At 40.2% G+C, this 23,994-nt stretch overlaps 1 protein-coding gene across 6 annotated transcripts in view; it reads left to right on the forward strand.

The window, feature by feature from the left end:
* slc8a3 (solute carrier family 8 member 3) overlaps positions 1-23,994 on the forward strand; it is a 132,744-nt gene that overhangs the window by 73,303 nt on the left and 35,447 nt on the right. For 5 of the 6 annotated variants that reach the window (XM_026151344.1, XM_026151343.1, XM_026151347.1 and 2 more), the window contains exon 3: positions 17,568-17,674. The exons of the other annotated variant lie outside the window; for it this stretch is intronic. In XM_026151344.1, coding sequence (XP_026007129.1) covers positions 17,568-17,674 — 107 coding nt within the window. The remainder of the gene's footprint in view (positions 1-17,567; positions 17,675-23,994) is intronic. 6 annotated transcript variants of the gene reach the window in all.

A 23,994-nucleotide genomic window follows, 5' to 3' on the forward strand; every position in this document is an offset into this window, starting at 1 on the left:
TGGCCATATCCCAAATTATGTACTCAAAAGGTGAAATCCCCCCCAAAAAACTTCAGGTCACAAAAAAGGCAACCCATAATGTGCACCTGAACAGCTGGGATTGGTTAATGTAGTAGCTGGGTGACTGAAAAACAAAGCTGAAACTGTGTGCTCTCTATGATCTTCTGACCGCTTCAGCTCCTGTCTGATCGTGTGATGCTTCCAAATCTCAGCAAATAAGAAATAATATGAGAGAGATGCAGGGTGACATTCATGGTTGTGGCCATAACCCCTAGCCATGAGGGCCCGCCTTCAAAAGACACAGGATTTTATCATCACTGCTGCAGTTCCTTTCTTTTCTGTCTTACCAATTGTAAGCAGCAGAATGACACTCAGTGGCACCCGTATTTCATTGGCTAACGCAGTGCAACTGAGCCAAGTTCTGAGCCAGGTTCAACTTTTTTTTCTGGAGGAGTTCATCTGTCAGGACCACTGATGTTCCCTCGAATTAAATAAATTTGGAGGTTACAGTGGACGAGCAGAATAAATATCACAACAGCACCCTTACCTCATGTTGCACTCATACAATAATGGTTATGAGATTCAAGATTCTTTATTCATCACATGCATAGTTATACAAGCATAACACGCAGTGAAATGTGTTAGCAGTGTAACACTGTGGCAGCCAAATATACTGTAGGTTTGCAGCAAGTTGTTTTCAAATCGGTTTTGTAGTCACAAGAATAACTAAGCTGTTGACATTTTGAAATACTGATTTATTCTTCAGACGGTTCACTCCCTAAAAAATGCCCTCGTCTTACATTCGTCCTCATTCTCAATATTTAAAACACCATTTATCCTGCTAAGAAAAGCAACATTTGGACATATGCAAAAAACTTCAATCCCTCTGCCACATCTGTTCTTTCCACTGTAGCTGTAAAAATGGTGACATCCACAGAATGCGCAAATTGACATAATGCTCAGGAACATTTGCGCCAACTGACATATTCACACTCATAAATGTGCTTTCTTTTGCTTGATTAGAGATTTGCTGAGGTGTCTTATTTCTTATTTTCTTTTATTGGTCTCCTCTGTTCCTGGTGCAGGAAAAAATAAAAGAAGCAGAACATAACACTAATGTGCAGAACGGGAGCAGAGGAAGGGATGCCTTATGTGTGAAACCTGTGCTGGGGTTGGTCTGCTGCCCAGCTCCTCTAGAGCGTAACACACAGAAAAGCCAACATGACAGACAGGTGTGGTTGGAGCTCTAATTCAGACATTACAGGTAGTGACAGCGTGCCCTAGTAATTACAGAGAAGGATTTCATTGTGATGACCCAACTTTAGGGATCATCATTTAGTAGGCGTCTAAATTACTGCTCGAAAACCACCATTCGATACGTGATGATACCTCTATTTGGTACATACTGTGCATAACAAAGAGGGCACACTAGATTTTATTTTAGGCTTTATTTATAGTGTACAGGCCTGTTTGTCTTAACTGTTATACTGACAATGATCACTTGTGTTATTGTTGCACAGTACTATAACTGTTAATTTGTGCTACATTAGCTCTGCCAAAGAGGCCGTGTTTTTGGTAGCATTCGCATGTATTTGTAAATGTGAATGCTCGAAAACGTTTGAAGGAATTCTGATAAAACTTTGTAGGAGCGTAGAGTGGATTTCTGTTACATCCACCGAGGTCTTCAAGGCCAGCTTAAGGATTTATTGGTAAAAAAAAAAGACAAAAAGCCTTATAACTACAAGTTATAAGCTAAGTGTGTGATTCTTGCAAGTGTGGTTTGTATTGTCAGAGCATAAAAAGTACCTTATAAAGATTTAAAATATTATGTCACATTTGACCTCTGACCTCTCCTTGAAGGACAATGATTGATTTGAAGGTTAAAGTGATAATAATGCTATATACAGAGCACCCAGAAAGACTTATCCCCATTTGTACTTGGTCATGTTACAGCCTTATTCCAAAGTGGATTAAATTCATATTTTCAATTTAAAATTCTACACACAATACCCCATAATGACAAAGTGAAAAACGTTTGCTTTAAAGTCTTGCAAAAGTATTAAAAATAAAAAAGGATAACATGCACATAGGTATTCACAACCTTTGTTCAAGAACCTTTGACAGCAATTACAGCCACAAGCCTTTTTGAGCATGACGCTACAAGCCTGATGCACTTATTTTTGGGCAGTTTCTCCCGTTCTTCTTCTTTGCAGAACCTCTCAAGCTCCATCAGTTTGGATGGAGCACAGCTCTGGCTCTGGCCACTCAAGGACATTCACAGAGTGGTCCCAAAGCCACTCCGTTGTTATCTTGGCAGTGTGCTTAGGGTCGTTGTCCTATTAGAAGATAAAACCGAAAAACATCCCAGAGCATGATGCTGCTTCGCTGTGGGGATAGTATTGGCCAGGTGATGAGCAGTGCCTGGTTTCCTCCAGATATGACACTTGGCATTCAGGCCAAAGAGTTCTTTGTTTCATACTTTCAGATCTCCTTGCACCCTCTTTTTTGGTGACTACTGCAGAATTACGCGATGCTAGGTGGTCACCGACTGGTCTTTAGGCTTTTGTGACTGAGGCCCAAGTTCTGACAGCGTTCGTGGACTTGGACTCATTAGTTTTGCTAGATGAATAATGATATGTATATACGGTATGATATAAATCAACTATAACCATTTGTTTAAGATTTCTTCTTCGTATTTCTTCATGAGCAGGATCACTGTACTTTTTATGTTTGCAGAGAGTGTGAGGGAAAATATTTAAACAACTGCACATTTTCTTCTAAAATAGGTCCTCTGTGCTGTGTCCTCCTTGAGAGCAGGGGAGTAGAGAATTTCTGTACAGCCATCAATGATGTATGACATTTAGTCCCTGTGGACATTAACATGACTTTTATGTTTGCTTTCTAGCTAAATTATTTTTTGTTCAGTGGGAGTCAGATATCTTGGAACAGTCGTGTTCTGCGAACGACTGTGGTCATGCTGAAAGAAAAACCGGCAGGCAGAAATAAATTAGACAGTAGGCTAAGTTACCTTTTATCTTTGCTGACAACTTTGACACTGGCCGCGACAGTGTGGGGAAATTATTCTCAGTCATCTGGAAGTGAGGCTCAATAGCCTCGTATCCCAAGTCTAAATTAAATTCGAAAAACCAACTGATAAGGCTGTTGGGCTAATGAATAATAAGAATATGTTAAGGTTATTACTGTTCAGATAGTGATGTGGGACAGTGTGACAAGAAGTGGAGAAAGACTCGAAGCCACAATTTTATTTCCTTTTTCTGATAGAAATTAAGAAGAAATAAAGTTAAGGAAAAAATACAGCGTGTACACTTTAATCAGTAGAGCAACAGGATACTATTACTTACATATTTTGAAAAAAATCTATTTTCACTTGCAAATTTAGCACCTGAACTCTTTCTACAGAATCATGCACATTGCGGTCTTGCTGAAAATAAGCAAGCAAGCCTTTGCTGAAAATGATATTATCTGGATGGCATCATGCTCTATTGCTCCAGTACCTTTGTACGTCGATTAGCACTAGGAAGTTACCAATCCTGTGTTACTAATGCACCATCATCAGATTCTTGCTTTGAAGCTAGATGTTGGCTCTTCTCCTCAGCAGACGTATTTCACCAGTATTCTCACCATGCACTTCTTGAATGGAGTAACTTAGTCTACTATGCTGTGTATGTTAAGCAAATTTAATAATTTTTAAAGTCATCAAATAAGTAACAGAGAAAATAACAGGCAATTTACAGTTATTTGCAAACCTACATATTTTGACTGTTTATATACAGTCAAAGAATCTAATGGCTTTAGAGTCTTGACCCAGGCCCACGGATGAGCAAGTAGAGCAACAGCGGAGACCAGCTTTCTTTTTCCGAAACTGTAACAATTTGCCTTGTTTCTGACAAGAAAGGTTATGCTTTATTATGTGCACTGCATTTCTAAGATTTACTCGTCCCTGATGCAATGGGAGCTTTTCATTCTCCCAAGTCACTCATATATGATGGTGTTTGTCATTTGGCTGCCGGCAGTTTAACTTAGCCTGCTTCGGCTCTCTGGGCTGTCACGGACCCACACCAGACACCCAGAATAACACTCGTGCATTTCTTGCCCTCAGCTCGACCATCTCCTTCATCCCCACCAGGCTGGTGCTCTTTCTTTCTTTGTGGAGGCTTGACTCCATCCTCTATTACTTACTCTTTCTCCTCTCCTTCCCTTGTCGCCCCCTATCAGACACTTCATCTCTGAGTGTTTTATTGCGTTGTGTCCTTGTTGAGGAGGACCTTTGGGCCTGCTCCAGACATTCCTCCCCCCACAAAAAAATTAAAAATATAGAGCGTGCACCCCCCCCAAATCCCACACCCGATGCTCGCCTTGCTCTCTGCTCAGAAAATATGGAGCATGGCTGTCTGCTTTTTCACTTGCTCCCCCGTTCTCTCGCTCACCTTTGAGTGTCCTCTCCCTTTTTTAATCTTCTTCTTTTGTCTTTTTCTCCTTCAGTGCTGGCAGTCATCATGTTTTTATGGAGACAGTGTTGCAAGGGTGCATGACAAGTGAAGCCGACCAGCTCCACTCTTCCTCCTCCTCCCAATCCAGGCCTCTCTCTTTAGATCAGTGACAGTCTCTTGCCTCTCCAGAAAGTACATTTCATTCTCAGCCATGTCCCTCATGTCTTTAGTATTCCTGGTTTATCAGAGCTCTCTGTTTCCCCGCTTTCTGTCCAAAATCCGTACCCTGGCCTTTCTCTTCGAATCTTATTAGGAAAAATCTTCCCTTTCCTATGACTTAAGCTAGCGAATGCATGATGAGAGCTATTTTTTTGTGCAAAGTGTTAAGAGTTAAGATTAAAGATTTGATTGAGGTCCAGTTAATGATTGTTACCCAGTTTCATAGCTTTCCAATAAATCAAGGTCTATGGTAAAAAAAAGGTAAAATGTTTATTCAGACATTAATAATGAAGCAATTCTATTTTCTAATAATAAACTAGAGTGATCATGATCATTGTAGCCAAAACATACTTGTATAATCTGCTCACAATTTAAACTTCCAAAGCAAATAAAGGGGAAAAAAAGTAGTTAAAACCCAATTGCCAAAAGTACTGAAGGATTGTATTTATTTTTCACACATTTGTTTTAAATTGATAATGCAGACATGTAGATTAAAGACAGACAATGGATACTTTATCCTTCCTCTTGTAATTTTTGAAAAGCGGATTTCCTTCCTCATTTTTGAATTTGAAAGCCTGCATTGTTTACATTAATGCTTACTCACTCTCAGTCATCATCTTTGCTGCCAAACGCCGTGCTACCACCACCTGTTGATCAGATATGTGATATAAAAAGACATGAAATAGTAAAAAGCTCATCCCATTTTCTCAGAACCATGGGCCCTGACTGTTAGATTCAGTTTACGTTCTGAACGTAATGTTTAAGGAGCATGTCAAGAGTAGGGTATACGTGCTGTTTGTGCCCTCTGCAGGGCCAAGAGAACTATGAAATCTCAGCTGTTACTAATGTGGACAATAGGTTTAAGTGCTGGAGTAACTATCCAATAGGGCACAGGAAGCAAGCTGCCACTGTGTGAACTCCTGGTCCTTCCTCCTGCCACCTGCAACAGCTGCTGAGGTTAATGTGTGTGCAGGTCGGAGATGAAGTAATGGAGTGTGTGTCAGCAGACAGAGGTAAACCTGTTAGGGGTCTTTATTCCCTCCAGGGACAGGTTCATTGTGTTGCTTAGCTCGATGCCTTCACATGAAAAGAAAATGAATGGAAAAGTTTTGCAGAAAGTGCTCGTGTGTCACGCATCGCATTTAAAGAAGAGTCGGGCTGGTGAAGGGGTTTTGTATCCATGACAACAAGGAAAAGCAAGAGCAGCAAATGGGAGCGGGTTCTTTACATTACACATTTCTATCCGAGGCTGGAGAATTTCATACGTGTCTTGTCTGTGAGGGCATATATGATCACCCCTCTCTTAAATGTAACACACACTCTAACCTGATCAGCTGCCCACCAGGCAAGATAAATGAGAGATATAATGTTCCCACAAAGATGGATGCAGGTGTGTGAGGCTATGCTGAAGAAAGCGAGAGGGCTGAGAAGGGACAGCTGCAATCCTGCCATGGAATCCATAAAATCTGACACCTAGTCCAGCATCGTGACTACCCATGATTCCTCTTTGCAGCAGTATTAATAAACCTGGCTGCGTTCTCACTGCAAGCTCTCGACATGAGTTACACCCCAGTGAGTTGCAGGAATGTGTACCTCACTGCGAGGCGTCACCTTTCCATCTGCTTCTGTATACGTGCGTGTTTGCATATGCGCCTGCAACTGATAAAACGTTCCCTCCCCTACGTCCTCTACCTGATATTGTGAAGTCATGTAATACTTTATTGATCAGTCTGTTGCCATGACCCATGACACTTCCCCCAGAGTTAACTGCAGCTGTGTCCCCTGAGCTTGCCGTGATTGCTCAGGGTGAAGGCTGGGCACACTGCATTTCTTTTTTTGAAGCCACTGACAATAAATAATAGTGGACGAGGTGAAAGTGACATCTACCGCTGGTTTCTAAGTGGTCGTTTTAAAGGCATCAGAAGAAAAGCGGAGTGAGTAAACCAAAGTAGAGCTTAGTTTGGGGGCTTGGAATGATTTAATATTCCATTTATTAGTCAAGGTATCAGATAGTTGTCCAAAATACCAATCTGAGGGACTACAGAACCCAAGGTTACCTCTTACACCTTATGTAAAGAATTGTGGTGTTATTGAGCAGCCCTGTCACAGAGAAATTACATTCCTAGATAACTAAATTATTTTCTTAGACACAGTTTTTGTGGCATCGTAATCACTGGCTGGATTTTTTTCACTTTCTCATCTATGGTCACGAGCTCTGGGTAGAGACCGAAAGTAAGAGATTGTGGATACAAGCGGCAGAAATTAGTTTCCTTTAAAGAATGTAGAAAGGAGTTCAGTCATTTGAGAGAGTAGAGCTACTACCCCTCTATTGCATGTCCCACTGGAAGGAGGCCCCGGGGCAGACCCAGGACACGCTGGAGAGATTACATCTCTTGACTGACCTGGGAATGCCTCTGTGTTCCCCTGGATATGATGGAGGAGGTGGCTGGGGAGAGGGAAGTCTGGGATTTTCCATGTAGGCTGCAGGCCCTGAATAAGTGGAAGATGGATGGATGGATTTCACCTGCAATAAATGAAGCTCCATATTTATGACCTGCATCCGCAGGAGGGCGTTGGGGTCAATGATAAGCACAACTTTAATACATCAGAGACTGGTGTTCCATTCAAACTACAATCTTTGGCTAAGCTTGGAGAAGGATTTCAATTTTATGTAAATAAGTGTTGTGTAACCATACAACTGAATATTGTACAAGACAAAATAATCAAAGTTCTCCAGGGAAGGAAACAGTAAACAACGTGTTTGTTATATGCCAAATACGTTATTTGCAAAAATGCTTTTTCTTTTTAGGATACAGTGTTGTAGAAGCAATAGTGCTATCTGCAAATATAAATTTGTCTTATCTTGGAAGAAATTTTACAGATTATTTTATAAAAGTGATTCAGACAATGAAGACGATGTGTGTTATGAAGTTATTATTAAGTTTTTTTCTCAAGGTGTAAAGTGTGTAGTCCATAATCGAAATCATGGGAAGTGAGTGAATCTACACAATATCCTGGAACAGAAATATGAGATACACAAGAAAAACTACTACAAACATAAGGCAGAGGTCAAAACCCTAGAAGTTCCAGTTGTCTTCCCCATTTCTGCTGAAAAAGAATAATAGTGTCCAAGTTTTCCATATTCACACACTCTGAGATCGGAAATTTCCATGTGGAAATAGAAGGAGACTGGATCAGGGGAATCTTCCCAAGCAGATTCTTTCATTCCCACAGATCTTGCAACCAGATGGTGTGCATGAGATTTACTTTTGGGGCAGTTTGGTGATGTTCCCATTCTGTACTTACTTTAGATGTGTGGATATGATGCAAAATCTCTTTCTACACATTATTGCACACCAGGATGTTCTTAGGTTCAAGCTTAACATCTCATAATTTGGATATAAAGTGTTTTTGTTATACTTAAGGAAAAAATGTAACAGAGGTGAGTCACCCGGGATTCCCACTGAGCGAAACTGATGAGTTTTAAAAGCAGTGATTAAAACAAAGTTCAGGATTTTTTCAAATCATTTGTGCTGATATATTTGTTTCTGATCAATTTAAACCTGTAGCACCAAGTGTGTTATATTTGATACATGAGTTTTTGAGATCTCGACATCATCAGTGGGATTTTTTTAACTCGAACTCTCTGATGTTTTGCTGTTGTTGTTGTTGTTGTTGTTTAGGATGAAAAAACAGTTTAAAAAATTATATACAAATTTAAACTCATATATGCAAATTGATGTTTTTTTTCTTAGTAAGGATGTTCATCCATTCTGTTGTCCTTTTTTCTACCCCTCACCCCCAACTGCTCTTGGCTGCCCCTTTTTTTCTTCCTGTTATAAGAGAGTTTTTCCTTCCCACTGTCACCAAGTGCTTGCTCATAGGGGGTCCTCTAATTGCTGGGGTCTGCTCTTTACCTTATAGTACATCAACTCTTGTTGGTGACTTGGTGCTTTATAAATACATTGGACTTAAATAGAATGGGAACTGAATTGAACTGATTTAAAATAGAATGACCTGAACTGGCTTTACAGGGCTAAGTTCCACCAGAGGTCCAAATGACTGAACTAAATCTACAATGCATTATTAAACTAGAAACTCAAAAACATTTTCTTTTTTTCATTAAAGATTATTGTATTATTTCTAAATCACCACGCAAGTCCCTTGGCAGTACTGTAGATACAGAGTGCATATTTGTGTGTGAATGTTATGCCCCTTTTAAAACATTAGTTGTATAAACACTGAAATCAATTTCTCTCTACAAACAACCGCTGCCTCTAGTGTGATCACACCCTTCATGAACTGCTCAAGGACACTTAAGAAGGGAGGGTGTTTGCCAGAGCGGGGGCTTGACTTTGGGTTCTCAGGATGAATGACTGTCTCTCACATACAAGGCCAACACTTCCCCTCACACTGAGTGAACATAACAGGGAGTACATCACATCTTCAGTATTGGTAAATTTGGCCAAATTGCTTTCTCCCTCCTCCTGAATCGACTGTGCACTGTTTAAACTGGGAGTCACTTTGACGCATGTATTATTCAAACAACATCTGGCACCACTGCACGAACTCTGATGCGTTTTCCCTTAAACAACTCCCACTCAAAGCTCATCTGGCTAAAGTTTGTCCAGCAAATTTGCAAGCGGCCAATTAGAGACTTTCAGTTTTGTTTGATTTTGTATAAGATTGATGTCTGACTCAAGCAGGTCAGTCACAATTTCTTTGTTTATCAAGGCTTTTGCTCTTTGGGATGATTACTAGTAGGTCAAGTATAGTTTGATCTCTTTTTAGGGATGAAAAGAATGAAAGTAAGATGAGGGTAAGAGGAAGACCAGTCATGTAGGCCTGCTGGGTGTGGAGTATTAAATCTGATGTGAGCTTGTCAGATTGGCAAGAAATCATTGACAAATGTGTTTACTGGCTTTTTTTCTGTGATTGCTGGGGAAAAGCAATAATCAGGACTATAATGAGTAAGGCCCATAATCCCTGTGCTTGGTGACAGAAACCAGGCCTGCTTAATTAAGGCACTGATTTCCCACAGGGCACCGGGCCTTTTTTTCACCCCCCTTGTCCTCGCCCTGACTTTATAGGCTTCGCTTTATTTGGTATTTTGTGCGGAGATGTCTCCAAGATCTGTCGAAGGAAAAGAGATTGGTTTTGGAATATTTGGTTTTTACTGATCTTTTATGACATGTTTGCTTTTACCTCTAGCAATATTCAAATGATGTTTACTACAAAAACTTTTTAGGAAGTGAACTTCTCACAATCCTACAACCAACAAGGGCTGCTCCACTGAAGTAGAAGTAATGGGTTCTGTTTAAAAACCCTGCTCGAGTCCCTTCGTGCATGCTGTGTAAAAGCAGCCTTGCGTGAGGGTGAAAAAGCAACTCAGTCGATGGAAACAGAGGAAAGACATTTTGGACACACTGTCTTTAGTTTAAACCAGAAAGACAGCAGGTTGGTGTTAGCAGGTGTTTTATAGAGAAGGACGACCCTGGAAAAAAAAAGGGTCACATTTAATTGCAATGCTTTCAGCTGCCTGAGTACCCGAGTCTTTCCAAAGATTTTCTCAAAAAGAGAGAACTTTGCTGAAAAGCTGAGCAATAATCTGAGGGTCAGTCTGCACCAACAGACAAGCAAAAAGTCAAACTGGAGATTGGATATCACACATCTCACATATCACCTCCTCTGATGTGTTACTCCACCACAGTGGCTTCACACTCTGAGCGGTTGTATTATTTAGTGTTTGTGGAACCGAAGCCAGCGAGGAGACCAAAACAGTAAATCTGCTGTCGAAGAAGAGGCATCTGAAAATGGAGAGGAGGTGGCAGCTAAAGCAAATTTCAGCCGCAGTGTGGATTTTGGCCACAGAACAGAGGGAGAAAGAGGCACTCTGTATCAGCCTCTCCATCTCTTCTCCCTCTCTCTCTTTGGCTCCCTGCACCACCTCCACTTTCATGTCTCATTCCCTTTACTTTTTTCTCCTCCCCCCCCTCCATCCCTCTTTTTTTCCTCTTCTCCATCTGCTTTGGACTTGGGGAACACAGAGACTGCTGGCCGCCCGGCAGCCCAGTGCAGCGGAGGTGTGAACCCTCTAATCGTCTGTCATTACCCACTGGCACTTCCCACACTAATACTCAACTTAAGGGCGTCATGTCTAGTATGTTAGCATCAATAAATCATTATCACATTAATTCTGACACATTAGGGTAATTCACTTTAACAAATGAGGACACTGGTGCGAAGACATCATTTTTACTCTGCTGTACTTTCCTGCATGATGTGTTTCTTATTTCATAACAAAGAATGCATATTCAATGACACAGAACTGAGCAGATTCAACTTTATGTTATTTTTGCTGAATTTCATACTTGAGCTTTATGACTTATTATTTTTTCCACATTTTAGAGCAAACACAATTTCCATAGAAGTAGAACAGTAAAGGGATGCAGTAAGGGGGTACAAGGATCAAAGCCACTTGCTACAGATAGCATCATTGAAGGATTAGTTTGGCATCATAGGTAATATACTTAATGACTGTCTTGCTTACTTGCCTTTCTACTGTAAGTACAGTGCAGAACCACAATCTGTTGAGAGTTACAGGAAGTACAGAAACTTTGTTTCCTGAGTCATAAGTTCTATCCTGCTCTAGCCTCGCAGCTCGCAGTCATGTACCAAAAGTAGAGCCTTTCTGACTGACATTAAACTGCTTATTAATATTTACTTAATTTTTTCCCCCACCATATACATAAACCTTCAGATCCTGCTCATCAGTAAATTTGCCTTCTCTATAATATTTAAGTGCTCTGCCAGTATGAAAATGCCAATCGGATGCTTTCTAGATGGTGGATTAATATATCTGATTGTATGTTTCTGTGTTCGTATGATCTCTTCAGCGCTCGCTAAAAAGCAGCCAAGAATTATGACAGAACCTCCACCGTGTTTTAGAGATGGCTGTACACAGTTGTATCTCTCTCCTGCATATTGACAATTTGGATTTCAAATTATTCATCACTCCATAAGTCCTGTTACCTGTGAATTTCAGCCCAGTTCTTGTGTAATTTGGCACTCCTCAGCCTTTTCTCCCTTTTCTCCTTCCTTAAAAAAGGCTTCTTGACAGCCATGCTTCCACTGAGACCATTTCAGTGAACAGTATATGGATCAACTAAAGGGCCAGATGCAACTGTCAGGTCCTGTGTCAGGTCTTTGCTGGATTTTTTCCCCATCGAGGACATACCTTTCAGATACTGTTCTGAAACTCATCTACTCTAGATAGTTTTTTTTTTTTTTTCAGGACTGCCACTGTTTTTTGTCCTCCACTTGACCAGTTTCATAATATTTTTGAAGCACACACTACACACCATGCAGAGATATACTGTATACTGAGATATACTGGCTGTTATCTCTTTAAGAATCACCTTGTTGGGGCAAAAATATTTGTTTATGCTTGTCAAGCTGTGTTACCTTTGTCATTTTTCATTGATTCAGTTAAACAAAAGGGACCAAATTATACATTTTTGCAGCAGGCTGCTGGTAACAAAGTGCCAAAAGATAACATTTAAAATTGTTTCTTTGACTGTAATATACAGGCACAATACTGGTGCATCACTTGAGTTAGGTGCCTTTTTTATGCTTGAATGATTCATAGGTCAGTATTGAGTGGCTTAACAAAAAAACATTCCTCTGAAAATGATCATGTACAAGGACTGGAATGAAAATGAGTGAAAAGGCCGACAATGTCCAAAGAAAAAATGCTTCAAAAAGCCTGAAGAACTACCGCTCAAGATCACAACCTCCTAAAACCTGAGCTCTTTCATGGCATGCATTTTTAATGTCTCTTTGCTCTTTGGACTGATTGGGACCTGATGAATGTAAAAACAAAGATTAATTTAATTATTTTTAACCTGATTTTGTATTTTCTGAGAACAATGAGATCCACATGAGGACATTTGCTTTAAATTTCGATAGAACAGTGACAGTATAATGTCCTCGTATAATCAGTATAATTATAATCAGGCACTTGTAGAGCAAAATTTAGTATTTTGGTCTAGACAACCCAAAATGTGATGTCCACACATGTGGACGCCAGGTCCTAGGAGGTTAAAAAAGTCCGGCTCCTTAGCAGCAAAATAGAAAGAAATGAGGGGTGGCTCAAGACTGCTGCACACTACTGTATATTAAGCTATAGCATCCTGTGCTAATGTGTAAAGCCACCATCTGCCACCTTTGTAATGGCCTGGTAAATGGCCTGCATTTGTATAGCGCTTTTCTAGTCCCTAAGGACCCCAAAGCGCTTCACACTACATTCAGTCATTCACCCATTCACACACTTCCATGTCATGCAGCTTCATTTGAAGCCATGTACCATTTTCTCATGTCATTTAATATATTTAATAGATGGAATTGTTGTTTCTTGGTATTTTGCACACATATTTCTCTGTTACATGTCAGTAAATATAGTAAATTACTAATATGAAATTGCATATCAACACTATGCATTTGTCTTTGTACTTCTGCTGCTTTTTTTCTCCTTTGTAATGTGCATGTCAAGCTAACTGCATAAAGATTGACTAAAGATAAGTGTTTAGATAATCACATCTCAACTGGTTCATGAAAATACCTGTTACACCTCCGAAAAACTAATATCACAGCAGCTCATACTCAAAAAATGTATCAAAAAACTATAAATAAAACCAGAGCAGCAGAAGCTTACAGTACTTTGTGTGTCTGTGTATACTGTATCACTTTATCAAACCCTCTGTGTCTTTTATGTCAACACATCAATCCAAAGCTTTGCTGTTACACCACTCCCTGTAGATAAAGGCGATATTAAAACTTCTCTTTAAACACTCTGGTTTGCGTCAGTGTGCACAGCAGATGTTTGACAATGCACTCACACAAACTGTATCAACCTGCCTGAATGAACGAATTATTGACAATTTTCACAGACAAATCTCATGTCATGCACAGTGTCTAACAAATTTATTAAACCCCACCCAGTTTAAGGTTTATGCCACAGCTGTCCTACAGTATTGGTAATTACCAAAATAATGTTTAACCTACTAGTGTGTGCTAGTCTTTTAATCTGAATGACATTTTTAATGCTATCCATGAATTTTCAAATTTACCATTTTGCAAAAAATGCATATAAAAATAGTCGAGTGTGTTATTATTATTTTTTATTATAATGCCAAATTACTTACCAAAATTAATTGTTTGTGTGAGTCATTTTAGTGGCTGAATGTTATGTATGATTCATTTCTGACTTGTTCAGAACTAAAAATAATGGTATTTATTTTGCAAATAACAAAACCGGATTAATGTTGTTATAACCAAATTTTGAGCCGGCCCTCTGGACATGACTGAGTTTTTGACAGATTTCCAAAACATTTGTTGTCTTGTTTTAACGACAGATGTTTACATAAATTTGTTAAGCACTGTATAGGTTTGTGCATGAATATATTTAGCCTGTCGGCAGTTATGATTGCGATGCTTTGTGAAGTGTGTGCCATGGGTGTGAATATTACTCTAAATTAGAAAAAGGGAACACTGCAGGACACAGATATTTTCTTTTCCTTTTTTTTGCCACCAGTCATATACAAACTTATAATAAGGACTTATTGTATGGACTCCTTTTCTATTATCTCTTATCTTCTCACCCTTCCTCTTCTTTTTCTCACTTGCTCACTGTGTCTCGCTTACGCACAAGGTGTCCTTTGGCGGTGGTGCGTGACACACTAGGTTGTGGCATTAGTGAGACAGGGCTGTCACTTCTAACTTGTCAACATAAAGCATTACTGATGTGAAGGTGTGTGTTTAAAACCAAACCACAGTCTTTTACAATAAAAAACAAATCGTTTTTAGTTTTTTAAACCAGCAGGTGAGAAAAGTGTATAACTTCGCAGAGGAGTGAACCATAGTCCATAGCTGCCCCTTTACCTTCGTCCTATGCTATTACCATCCCTGCAAACTCTAATACAGGGGGCGCTACTTCTTGAGCCTCAACCAATGAGCCTCAACATTTGCCATTTAAAAGTTGCAGCAATCCTATAGGCCAAAACATAGATAAAACACTCCCACCAGACGAGCCTGGGCATATGAACACATGTTCTGAAATGAACCCCATTCTTCCAGGTGAAAGTCCGCTACTTAACCCACCGCACTACAAAGTCTTTCTTTCTTCATGTTCTTTCCTCTTTGTACTAATTTATGCTGAAGGATATATTATGGTTTGTACTGATCTTGTCTAAACAGGCTTGTGATTGGATAAAATCTCCTTTCATTGCCTAGATCAGGGGTCTCCAACTCCAGGCCTCAAGTGCCGGTGTCCTGCAGGTTTTGGGTCTCCACACCTGAATCAAATGATTAGTTCATTACCAGGCCTCTGGAGAACTTCAAGACATGTTGAGGCCATTTGAATTTAGCCATTTGAATCAGCTGTGTTGGATCAAGGACACATCTAAAAACTGCAGGACACTGGCCCTTCGAGGCCTGGAGTTAGAGACCCCTGGCCTAGATTTTTAAAAGCCTAAAACCAGAGCCTATTGGGTTTGCAGGAGTGTAGTATCCAATATGCAGAAAGGTTATTATTGACTTCAGTTGAAGAGGCTCCAAAAGCATGATGCTTACTCTGTTATCAACACAAACAAAAAGAAATTAATTTTGTGATCTCATTTACTCATTTGCCTGCTAAATGTGACTCATTCTTTGAGAAGTTATTCAATAACACTAATATGGTCATTTATTATTAGAAGATCATTTTCATTGGCATCAGTCCCTTGTCAGGTTGGTCAAACTCATGGAAAATTAAATATGATTTTTTTTTCCAGATGATTTTCTACTATATTAGGTTTAAGCAGTGCAGAAATCCAATAACTTTAAGATTATTGTGTCTAATGTGACTCTTTTAGGTTTAAGGCATAAAAAAATTCACTTGTCTAATTACTTGTTGCCTATTTCTAAATTAACCTAAGGATCTAAGAGCAAGGATAGCATCTTGGCTTGAAAACTGTAGTAAGTGCGTAGAGAAAGTTGGGAATCTGGGTCCTGTAGCTCATTTTTACTCAGCGTCATTAACTATGTAGCTGTTTTGGGGTTTTTGCATGTGGGATTAGATTAATCGAGACGCTGCATTTGTAGCTTCGCTGTGAATGTCAGGCCAGATTACCGTTGCCTACAGCAGCCAGGCCGTGTGTGTGTGTGTGTGTGTTTGCCGTGTTCCACTTGCTCATCAGACTCCAGGTCTTTCTTCTTTCAGTCCTGATGACAACTGAGGCGCTTTTCACAGCACTGGAGACGTCTCACCTGCTGATCTAATGTGAAAGGAGAGGGGGAAAGACAAACATGGATCTTCTTTGTGCTAACAGGTTGAAACTGTAGGCTCACACCCCGCAGCAATTTAAATTCAGATCTAGAAAATACCCCGGGCAGAGACAGGAATTTGGCTATACATTACAGCAAGGTTCCTTATGCATTTTCATTCCTCTCGAGATGCTCGGATTAGGAGTTTTATATGCGTGGCATGTGTGCAGCATGCTGGTTTGTGCGGCAGACTTCTGTGCGTGTCAGTGCTTTGACTGACACAAGCGGCGCTACATGTCATGGTGCTGGAAGTACATCAGCGGGATTTTGGGAGAGGGAGCTGCTTTTTGACTTGATACATGAGCAGCTATCCATAATGAATGCTTCCCTGCTACTTATCTTACTAGCTGAACCCCTGCTCTCCAAGTACTTTCCCTAAATAACATGCGGAAAATTGTGTTTTTTGGCCGATCAAGACGAAAAGCGTCTTCCTGTGAAGATGTCAGACGCATAATGAAGTGTGTCATCCCTATCTGAGGGGCGGCAGCGTCGCCGTTGAGTATTGTTGACCTGTCTGTGCTTGCAGGGAATGCTTTCAAGGCCTTGATGTAGTGAATGCAGCAAGACTTGAATTTGCTTATATTTTCCAGCACCAGACAATGTGCGATGAGCTGTTTTCGTGAATCCCGTTGAATCCAACAGAGCTTTTCCTCGAGGAGCTTCGTGCTGCGATATGGCAAGTCACTGAGGCATCTGGGTACCTACTGACCACTTAATTGCCTGCGCTTGTCGATAACTCTTTATAAAGATCAATTAGGGCGATCAGTGGTGAGAACGCTGCTGGGGCTGAGGTGCCATATTGAGCTTTTTCTGTGTGATGAAGTCACAAGCAGTCCTTTTCCAGAGAAGGAGCCTGAGCCCTCCAGACATTCCACTTCATTAAAGGGGTGTTCTCCCCAAACCGGAGCAGTGAACTCAGCAACGAGCTGCTTCTCTCTTTCCTCTGCCACGTCTGTGCCTCGAGAGGTGGCCGAGCTCTCGCTGTGTCCAGCCGGCCATCTCGTTTAAAGGGGTTCTGACTGAAACACTGAGCCGCAAAAATCAATTTAGGTAGTAGTGGCAGTTTTTTTCATTTATCCTTCATTCACCTTCTTGCCCTTGCGAAATGTTCGTTTACACATTTTACAACCCGAGTGATTACACGCTGCTGTTTTCAGTTCATTGTGCTCTTTTTATCTGCCCTGCCGGGGAGTGCTTCTCAACGTCCCCCACCTCCCTCGTACTCGTTCCACTTGTGTCTGGCGACGTGATAAATGTGGTTGTCATGACACCCGTTGTAGCCAATGAGCTCACTGAAACCAGTGTGTGTGTCATGTCCAGCTGCTGACAGACAGGCTGGTCCAAAGCAAGCTGACCTTCCACCTCCTAACCTTTCTTCCATGCTGATTATTAATCCTACTTACAGCACACTTCCTGTGTCCCTCCATCACAAATTAACCTTTTTCTTCTTCTCTTTCCCCTCTCTCTCCTTTTCTGTCCTTTTTTCTCTCACGCCCCCCCCCCCCCCCCTTCCTCCTCCCCTCCTCCCTCTTGCAGCAAATTTGTTCACGTGAAAATAATTGATGATGAGGAGTATGAGAAAAACAAGAACTTCTTCCTGGAGCTGGCCGAACCTCGCATGGTAGACATGAGTCTGCAAAAAGGTGCAGTACTGTCTCTATTTATTTATTTTTTAACCACTTCCCTTCTTTCCCTCAGTTTCTTCTTGCTATCTTCTTACATTGTCATTGTATTATATCTCACTGTTTATAGCCTCCCTGCTTATCTGTCCTCTTGCTTCACCTACTCTTTCATTACACTACTCTACGACATTGGCGCCCTATTCACCTCACGACACCCTCCTTTTATTTTACGCCCATTCTCAGCTATTCTTTCAAAAAAATAAATAAATAAAAACAGCTGCAAAATCACACCATCGCTATTGTAATGACAGTCTCCCCAGACAGCATCATCATCTGCATAAAAAGAGAACAGGGAGTCTAGGAGCTGCTTTCATTTACCTTCTCAAAGGAGCAAGTAGCCATTATTATGCAAAGACACGTTTTACTAGTAGCTATTTTTAACCATATTCTTGCTTGAGTGAAAAATGCAAGCATGCCGTTGTTGGTGAAATTACGTTGCCGGTTTTTGTTTTGCTGTGAGACAGAATAACTCACAGGAATCTTTGAATTTCATAGTTTACCTGAAACTATGTGAGCTTTAAACATTGTTTTTTATCATAGCATCTCATAATGAGGACATGTGCATCTCTTAGCTTCTTATATTTCTTCTCCTGTATAACAAGCATAACTTTTTTTTTTTTGCAACAAGGTGAATAAGAGAATAAAAGTAAGATAAAAGAATCCAAATCAGAGCAAGTTTTCGTCATAAGTTTTGTTTGTTGCCTTTTGTTGTTGATAATGTGTGCTGAAAGAAGCCAACAGGCATTTTCTTAAGTTTTGTGCACCGTTATCTAATGCAGTGTTATCTAACCATGCTCAAGGCCAGGCAACGGGAGAAGCTCACAAGCTGGTGCGGAGGGTGCAGAAACTAACACTTGGCTGTTCCCTCCAAACACTACAGCTCATTATGTTTACGTTATTGGGTCTGGCAGCACTGTCTGTGCGCCAGCTTCCCATGTTCTCAGAGTCATGATGAAGAGCAGCTACTACGCAGGTCTCCATGAGTGACAGCCGCGTCACTCTGCCGCTGCTCTGTGATGCTTCTTGTTTTTAAATTCCATTTCTGTGTTGTTGCAGGGGTTTTTTCCCCATACGCACACATGCAAGCTGTCTGTCAAGCATCTTGTTTTAAATTTGTAAGATTGCCTTTAAGCTTATCCCAATTGTGAATGTAATAGTAAAAATAAACTATAATTATATGTAGGGATGGGTACCGGTTCTGACATAAACGGTAGTAACCAGACCGAAAAGCAGCGCACATTTCGGTGCTTTATTTCGGTGCTTTTTTTTTCCTGAGCTGTGATACACTTCTAGCCAATCATTTTACATTTCCGAGGATAGTAGGCGGGCCCAGGTACGTACGCTCTTTTAGAGCAGAGCTACAGATTAAAAATGTCCAAGGCGAAGCGGTCAAAAGTCTGGCTGTACTTCACAGCAAAATATGCAAACTCAGCAGCAACAAGTGCTTTAAGCTGATACTGTGATACTGTCAAAGGAGGTAACACCTCAAATCCGATGAAACACCTGGCGACGCATAGCGTTTTTTTTAAAAGCCCAGAAATGCGCCGTATTTGATAGCTTGCTGCGAGACCTCACACCGAGCGCATCTACTGCGGGTGGGCTGCCTGTTATGCAACATCCCCCAAAAACACGAAGAGGAGAGTCCTGGCCCCTAGCCCTGCCAGTGTAGCAGAAATGATGACGGATGATGATGCAGCAGCAGCCGTTCTTTTCTGCGTGAGTAGCTAAATGTTGTTCGTGTGTAATTTACGTTGAGTAGGCTAACCACGTTATTACATTAATGCATGTAAGGTGAACTAGCAAACACCTTCGTAGCTACATGCAGCTGTCTTCTTGTTTGATGGCAGATATTCCCTTCACCCTGGCCAAAAAGGCTAAAATGACCAAAGAAAAAGTGGAAAACAGTTAAACATGAGAGGTTTTTGGACAAAGTTTGTGTTTTTTCCATTGTTTAGGCACTGCTTCCAGCCAAGAGTGATACCATATATGCCCCATAGCTGCAGAAAAGGCCAACATTGTTATCTTTTTACAAAAAACAGCTGAACATGAGAGGTTTTTGGACCAATTTTGTGTTCTCCATTCTTTAAACACCGGTTTGAGCACCGTTTGAGCACTGGCACCATTTCAAAAGTACCGATTTGGCACCGGTATCGGATAAAACCTAAACGATACCCATCCCTAATTATGTCTTTCTGCTCTATTTGATCAACCAAAGCACTTTTTACCACAATCTTCAATCGCTTATGTGCTTTTCTCTGTGCATAAGCACTTTTAATGTAATATTCACAAACTCACATGCAGGAAGGGAGCCAACCACGGACTTGCCAATTGGTAGATGATCTTTGGCCTTGTAAACACACAACAGGGTGTCTGTTTACATGGTCCAAACCACTGCTTACACTCAAGAACAAGAAGGCCAGATTAAACGTTGCCAGAAAGCATCGAAAAGAGTCTGCACAGTTATGAAAATAAATAAATAAATCTTTGTCAAGATGAAACCAAGAGTAACCAGTATCAAAATGATGGGAAAACCAAAGCATAGAGAACAGGAAGGAACAGCTCATGAGGTGAAGATTATTCAAACATGGTGGAAGCAGTGTTGTGGCATTGTCATGTATGGCTGCCACTAATGTTCATCGATGATGTGACTACTGATAGAAGCAGTAGGGTGAATTTTGAAGTGTACAGGGATATAATCTCTGCTCAGATTCAGCTAAATGCTGCAAAACTAATTGGGCTTCACAGTACAAATGGATAATGGCCCAAAGTATACTGTAATAGTAACCCAAGAGTTTCTCAAGGCAAAAAACGGAAAGGTCATGCTGAAGACAAAATGAAGGCACAGAGACCCACAAACAAACAGGAGCTGAAAGTGGCTGCAGTAAAAGCCTGGCAGAGCATCACAGATGTCAGACAGTCACTGAATGCAAAGATGATTAAAAAGAGTTCTTATATGTAAAATTATGTTAGCTTGTCAAGTTCATTTTAAGACTCTGAAAATAAAGACTCTGTATAAAACAATGTGTAATTCCCAAACAGTTAGTGCAAAATTTTGGTGAAGCATCTACTGTATAACGTTTCCTTTACGTCCACTCTTAGTTTTTGAATATTCTCTTAATAAAATAAGCTTCAACATGCACACGTAAGCTGTCAATAAAACCTGTGACACATACATTCATTAGTATCAAATCAAATCTGAACAAGATTTCACTAATTAGTCACACAAATTAGCATTTAGTATATAAAACAACACAAAAATATATTTAGTAGTGTATAATATTTCTTCCAACATGAGTAAAATTAAACAAAAAGCCAAAAACTTTAAAGAGACAGGTGCTTAAAAGGAGGTAAAGACGTTTGGAAGCATTTGTATCGACAGGTATAATAAATATATTTTGATAGATTGCTGTAAATATGATTAGACCTTGCAGTAGGTGCCTCCTGGTGCTTTAATAATGCAAAAAAAAAAAAAATTTTTAATCACTTGTGCGTTTGTTTTTTATTGCTTCCAACGGTCGAGGTCTACTGCAGGACTACTGGGTTCACTGCAGTGAACACAAGTGAGGATTGTTACAGACAGAATAGGTGAAGAGGAAGTGGAGGAAGAGCGAGCTATCTGCTCAGATGGAGGGAGAGATGAAGATGGATAATGACGGCTGGAGCTGAGGAGGACACATGCCAATGGCCAGGTTCAGTCTAAAGAAATCAGAACAGCTGCTTTGTTGGGCCATAGGCTGAAGGGAAAGAAAGTGAAACCTTTTGAGTGGTTTCTGTATGCAGATTATAAAATATTCAATGCATGTTTTTCTTTCAATTTTTTTCTGTTAAACATACTCGTGTATACTTATTGCCAGACTGATTAAAGTGTTACTAATTCTGATACTAGAAAGATAAAAACACAATGAAAGTGCAGACCGTGTTGACAGTGAGTAATGTGAGCTCTGTCTACTTACTTTTTTAAATGCACGGGGTAATGAATGTTTGATCAAGGGTAATAAATGTTTGATCTATATGTGATGAGGAGGTAATGAAAAAGCTTTTCTCTATTTATTTCCCGTGCACGATTATCTTTTATGAATGTGCCCGTGCTGATGAAATCTGTTTGATTTGATATTAGAGAAAGCACACACCAGTGTTTTAGAGGTTACATATACACTATTCTCCTGCTGCCATAGTAGGTGCTGCTGGATCACAGTGATATGGATGATATGAGAATTTCTCCGTTTTCATATATAATGTAGCGATTATATTGTTGTTCATAACCGCTGATGTGGGGCTGATTGGGTTTGTTTTTCTCCTTATTAAAGCTGTAGTGTAGGAGCAGAATTGATGAATATTCTATGAGAGTCTTTGTTTTGTTGCCCTTTTTTTCATATGCAACAGCCTTGCTCCATTTTCCTCGCAGCCTTTGCATCAAACAACAACAAACTTAGCTCTTAGTTCTTTATTCTTTCCTTCCCATGATGATCAAACTAGGAGCACAAAAAAACAACTGTTAGATTTTTGATCTTCACAGTGACATCACTCATTGTTGCAGCCAGGGGCGATTCTAGGATTAGAGCTTTGGGGGTGCTGCGTACCCAGAGAGCTGCCCAGCCAGGCAAGATAAATCATAGGATTCTTAAATTCATCAAGTCTCTCTGTCCTTGGGTCCTTGTCTCAAAACATGACATCACTGTTTTGTACATTTTAACACAATTTAATCCCCACATTTGTGAAAGAAAAGCAAAACACTTTTTTTGAAAAGTTTGTAACAAAACCATCAAATCTGATAAAGGTTATTTAAATGCTGCCAAAGAAGAATGGATTGGAATAAAAAGAAAAAATACATATCCTAACCTTAATTACTGGGGGAGAATAGTGAATGATGCTCATAGTGAGTAAAAAGTAAACTGAGTGCATTTTTTGGACAGAGATTCTCTTTTAATGTTTATGTATAATATAATACAGATACATAAAAAAACACTCCCAAAACAGAATAAATTATTACAAATAAAAATATTTACTGCAGACACTAATTTTACTAATTTAATAATACTAATTTTGTGCTGTAAGATTTATGGGTTTCATTCTTTCATAGTGGTACTTAGGAGAGCTTGACATTTTTATCAGGTGGTACACACTGTAAAAAGTATGTGTGCACATTCTGCTGTACAGAATCTCTGAAACAAGCTAGCTTAAAACATTTTTAGAATATAAACAGAGCACTCTACTTCTCCTTACAGCTCCTCACTCCACCAGGGCACCGTTTGGCACTTTCTGATAGCGCGCAAATGTGGCGCACGTACTGCGGCTGTCAGGGCTCTGTGTGCGGGCAGGTGGAGGTGTGGATCCAAGTGCAGGACTCAGAGATGGAAATGTAACTGAAAACCTCAGCTTTATTGCTGGCACCAAACAAAACAGAACAGAACAGAAACCAAACATGAAACCACTAACTGGAACACACAGGCAGGATCTGAGGGTACGACGCGACACTGAGCACAGGAAAACACAGGGCTAATATACACAGGGTGGTAATCAGGGAATGGGCAACAGGAGGGAGACACAGCTGGGAGAAATTGGACTAACGAGACAGGGGGAGCAGTAGAACTGAACACACTCACATGAGACAGACCTTCACAATAAAACAGAAAATAAGAAACCACTAAACAAAGACGCAGACAGAATATAACACATGCAACTCAAACAATACATGCAACAACAAATCCTTAAACACGGATAAACAGAAACATGAAACTAATAATCATCATCACCACCACCACAAGCCCTACAAGAGAATAAGAAAACAATCCATAATGCAAAAACACACCAAAATAACTGAAACACAGATTCGTCATAAAACCCAACAAAGCACCAGAGAAACATAAAGAACAATCCATAATTCAAAAATAAACCAAGACATAAAAAAACTCAAAATGCTGGGTCAATCCGACCCAGGACCGTGACAGCGGCAGTCATACAGACAACTGGATGGTTCAAAAGTTGGCCTACCTATTACTGGCTGAGGTTTTAGTAGAGTTGTGGCTGAACCACATAAAAATATATTATTAATTTTAATCTCCGTGATCAATTATAATGTTATGTTGGAATGTTGTTAAAGAGAGTCAAAAATGTTTCAAACCAGTTTGTTTTGCAGATTCTGTATAGCAGCTTTAATATAGGGAGAACACAACTTCCAGACTGTATGAGTAAAATAAGGTTTTTTCTCTTTGTCAGTTTAATAGTTTCTGTTTTGCCTGTCACTGTTCCCTGTCTGTTTTCTTACCTGGTTCTTCCTGACC

The sequence above is a fragment of the Astatotilapia calliptera genome, chromosome 19 (genome assembly GCF_900246225.1).
Source record: "Astatotilapia calliptera chromosome 19, fAstCal1.2, whole genome shotgun sequence".
NCBI classification, from domain to species: Eukaryota; Metazoa; Chordata; class Actinopteri; order Cichliformes; family Cichlidae; genus Astatotilapia; species Astatotilapia calliptera.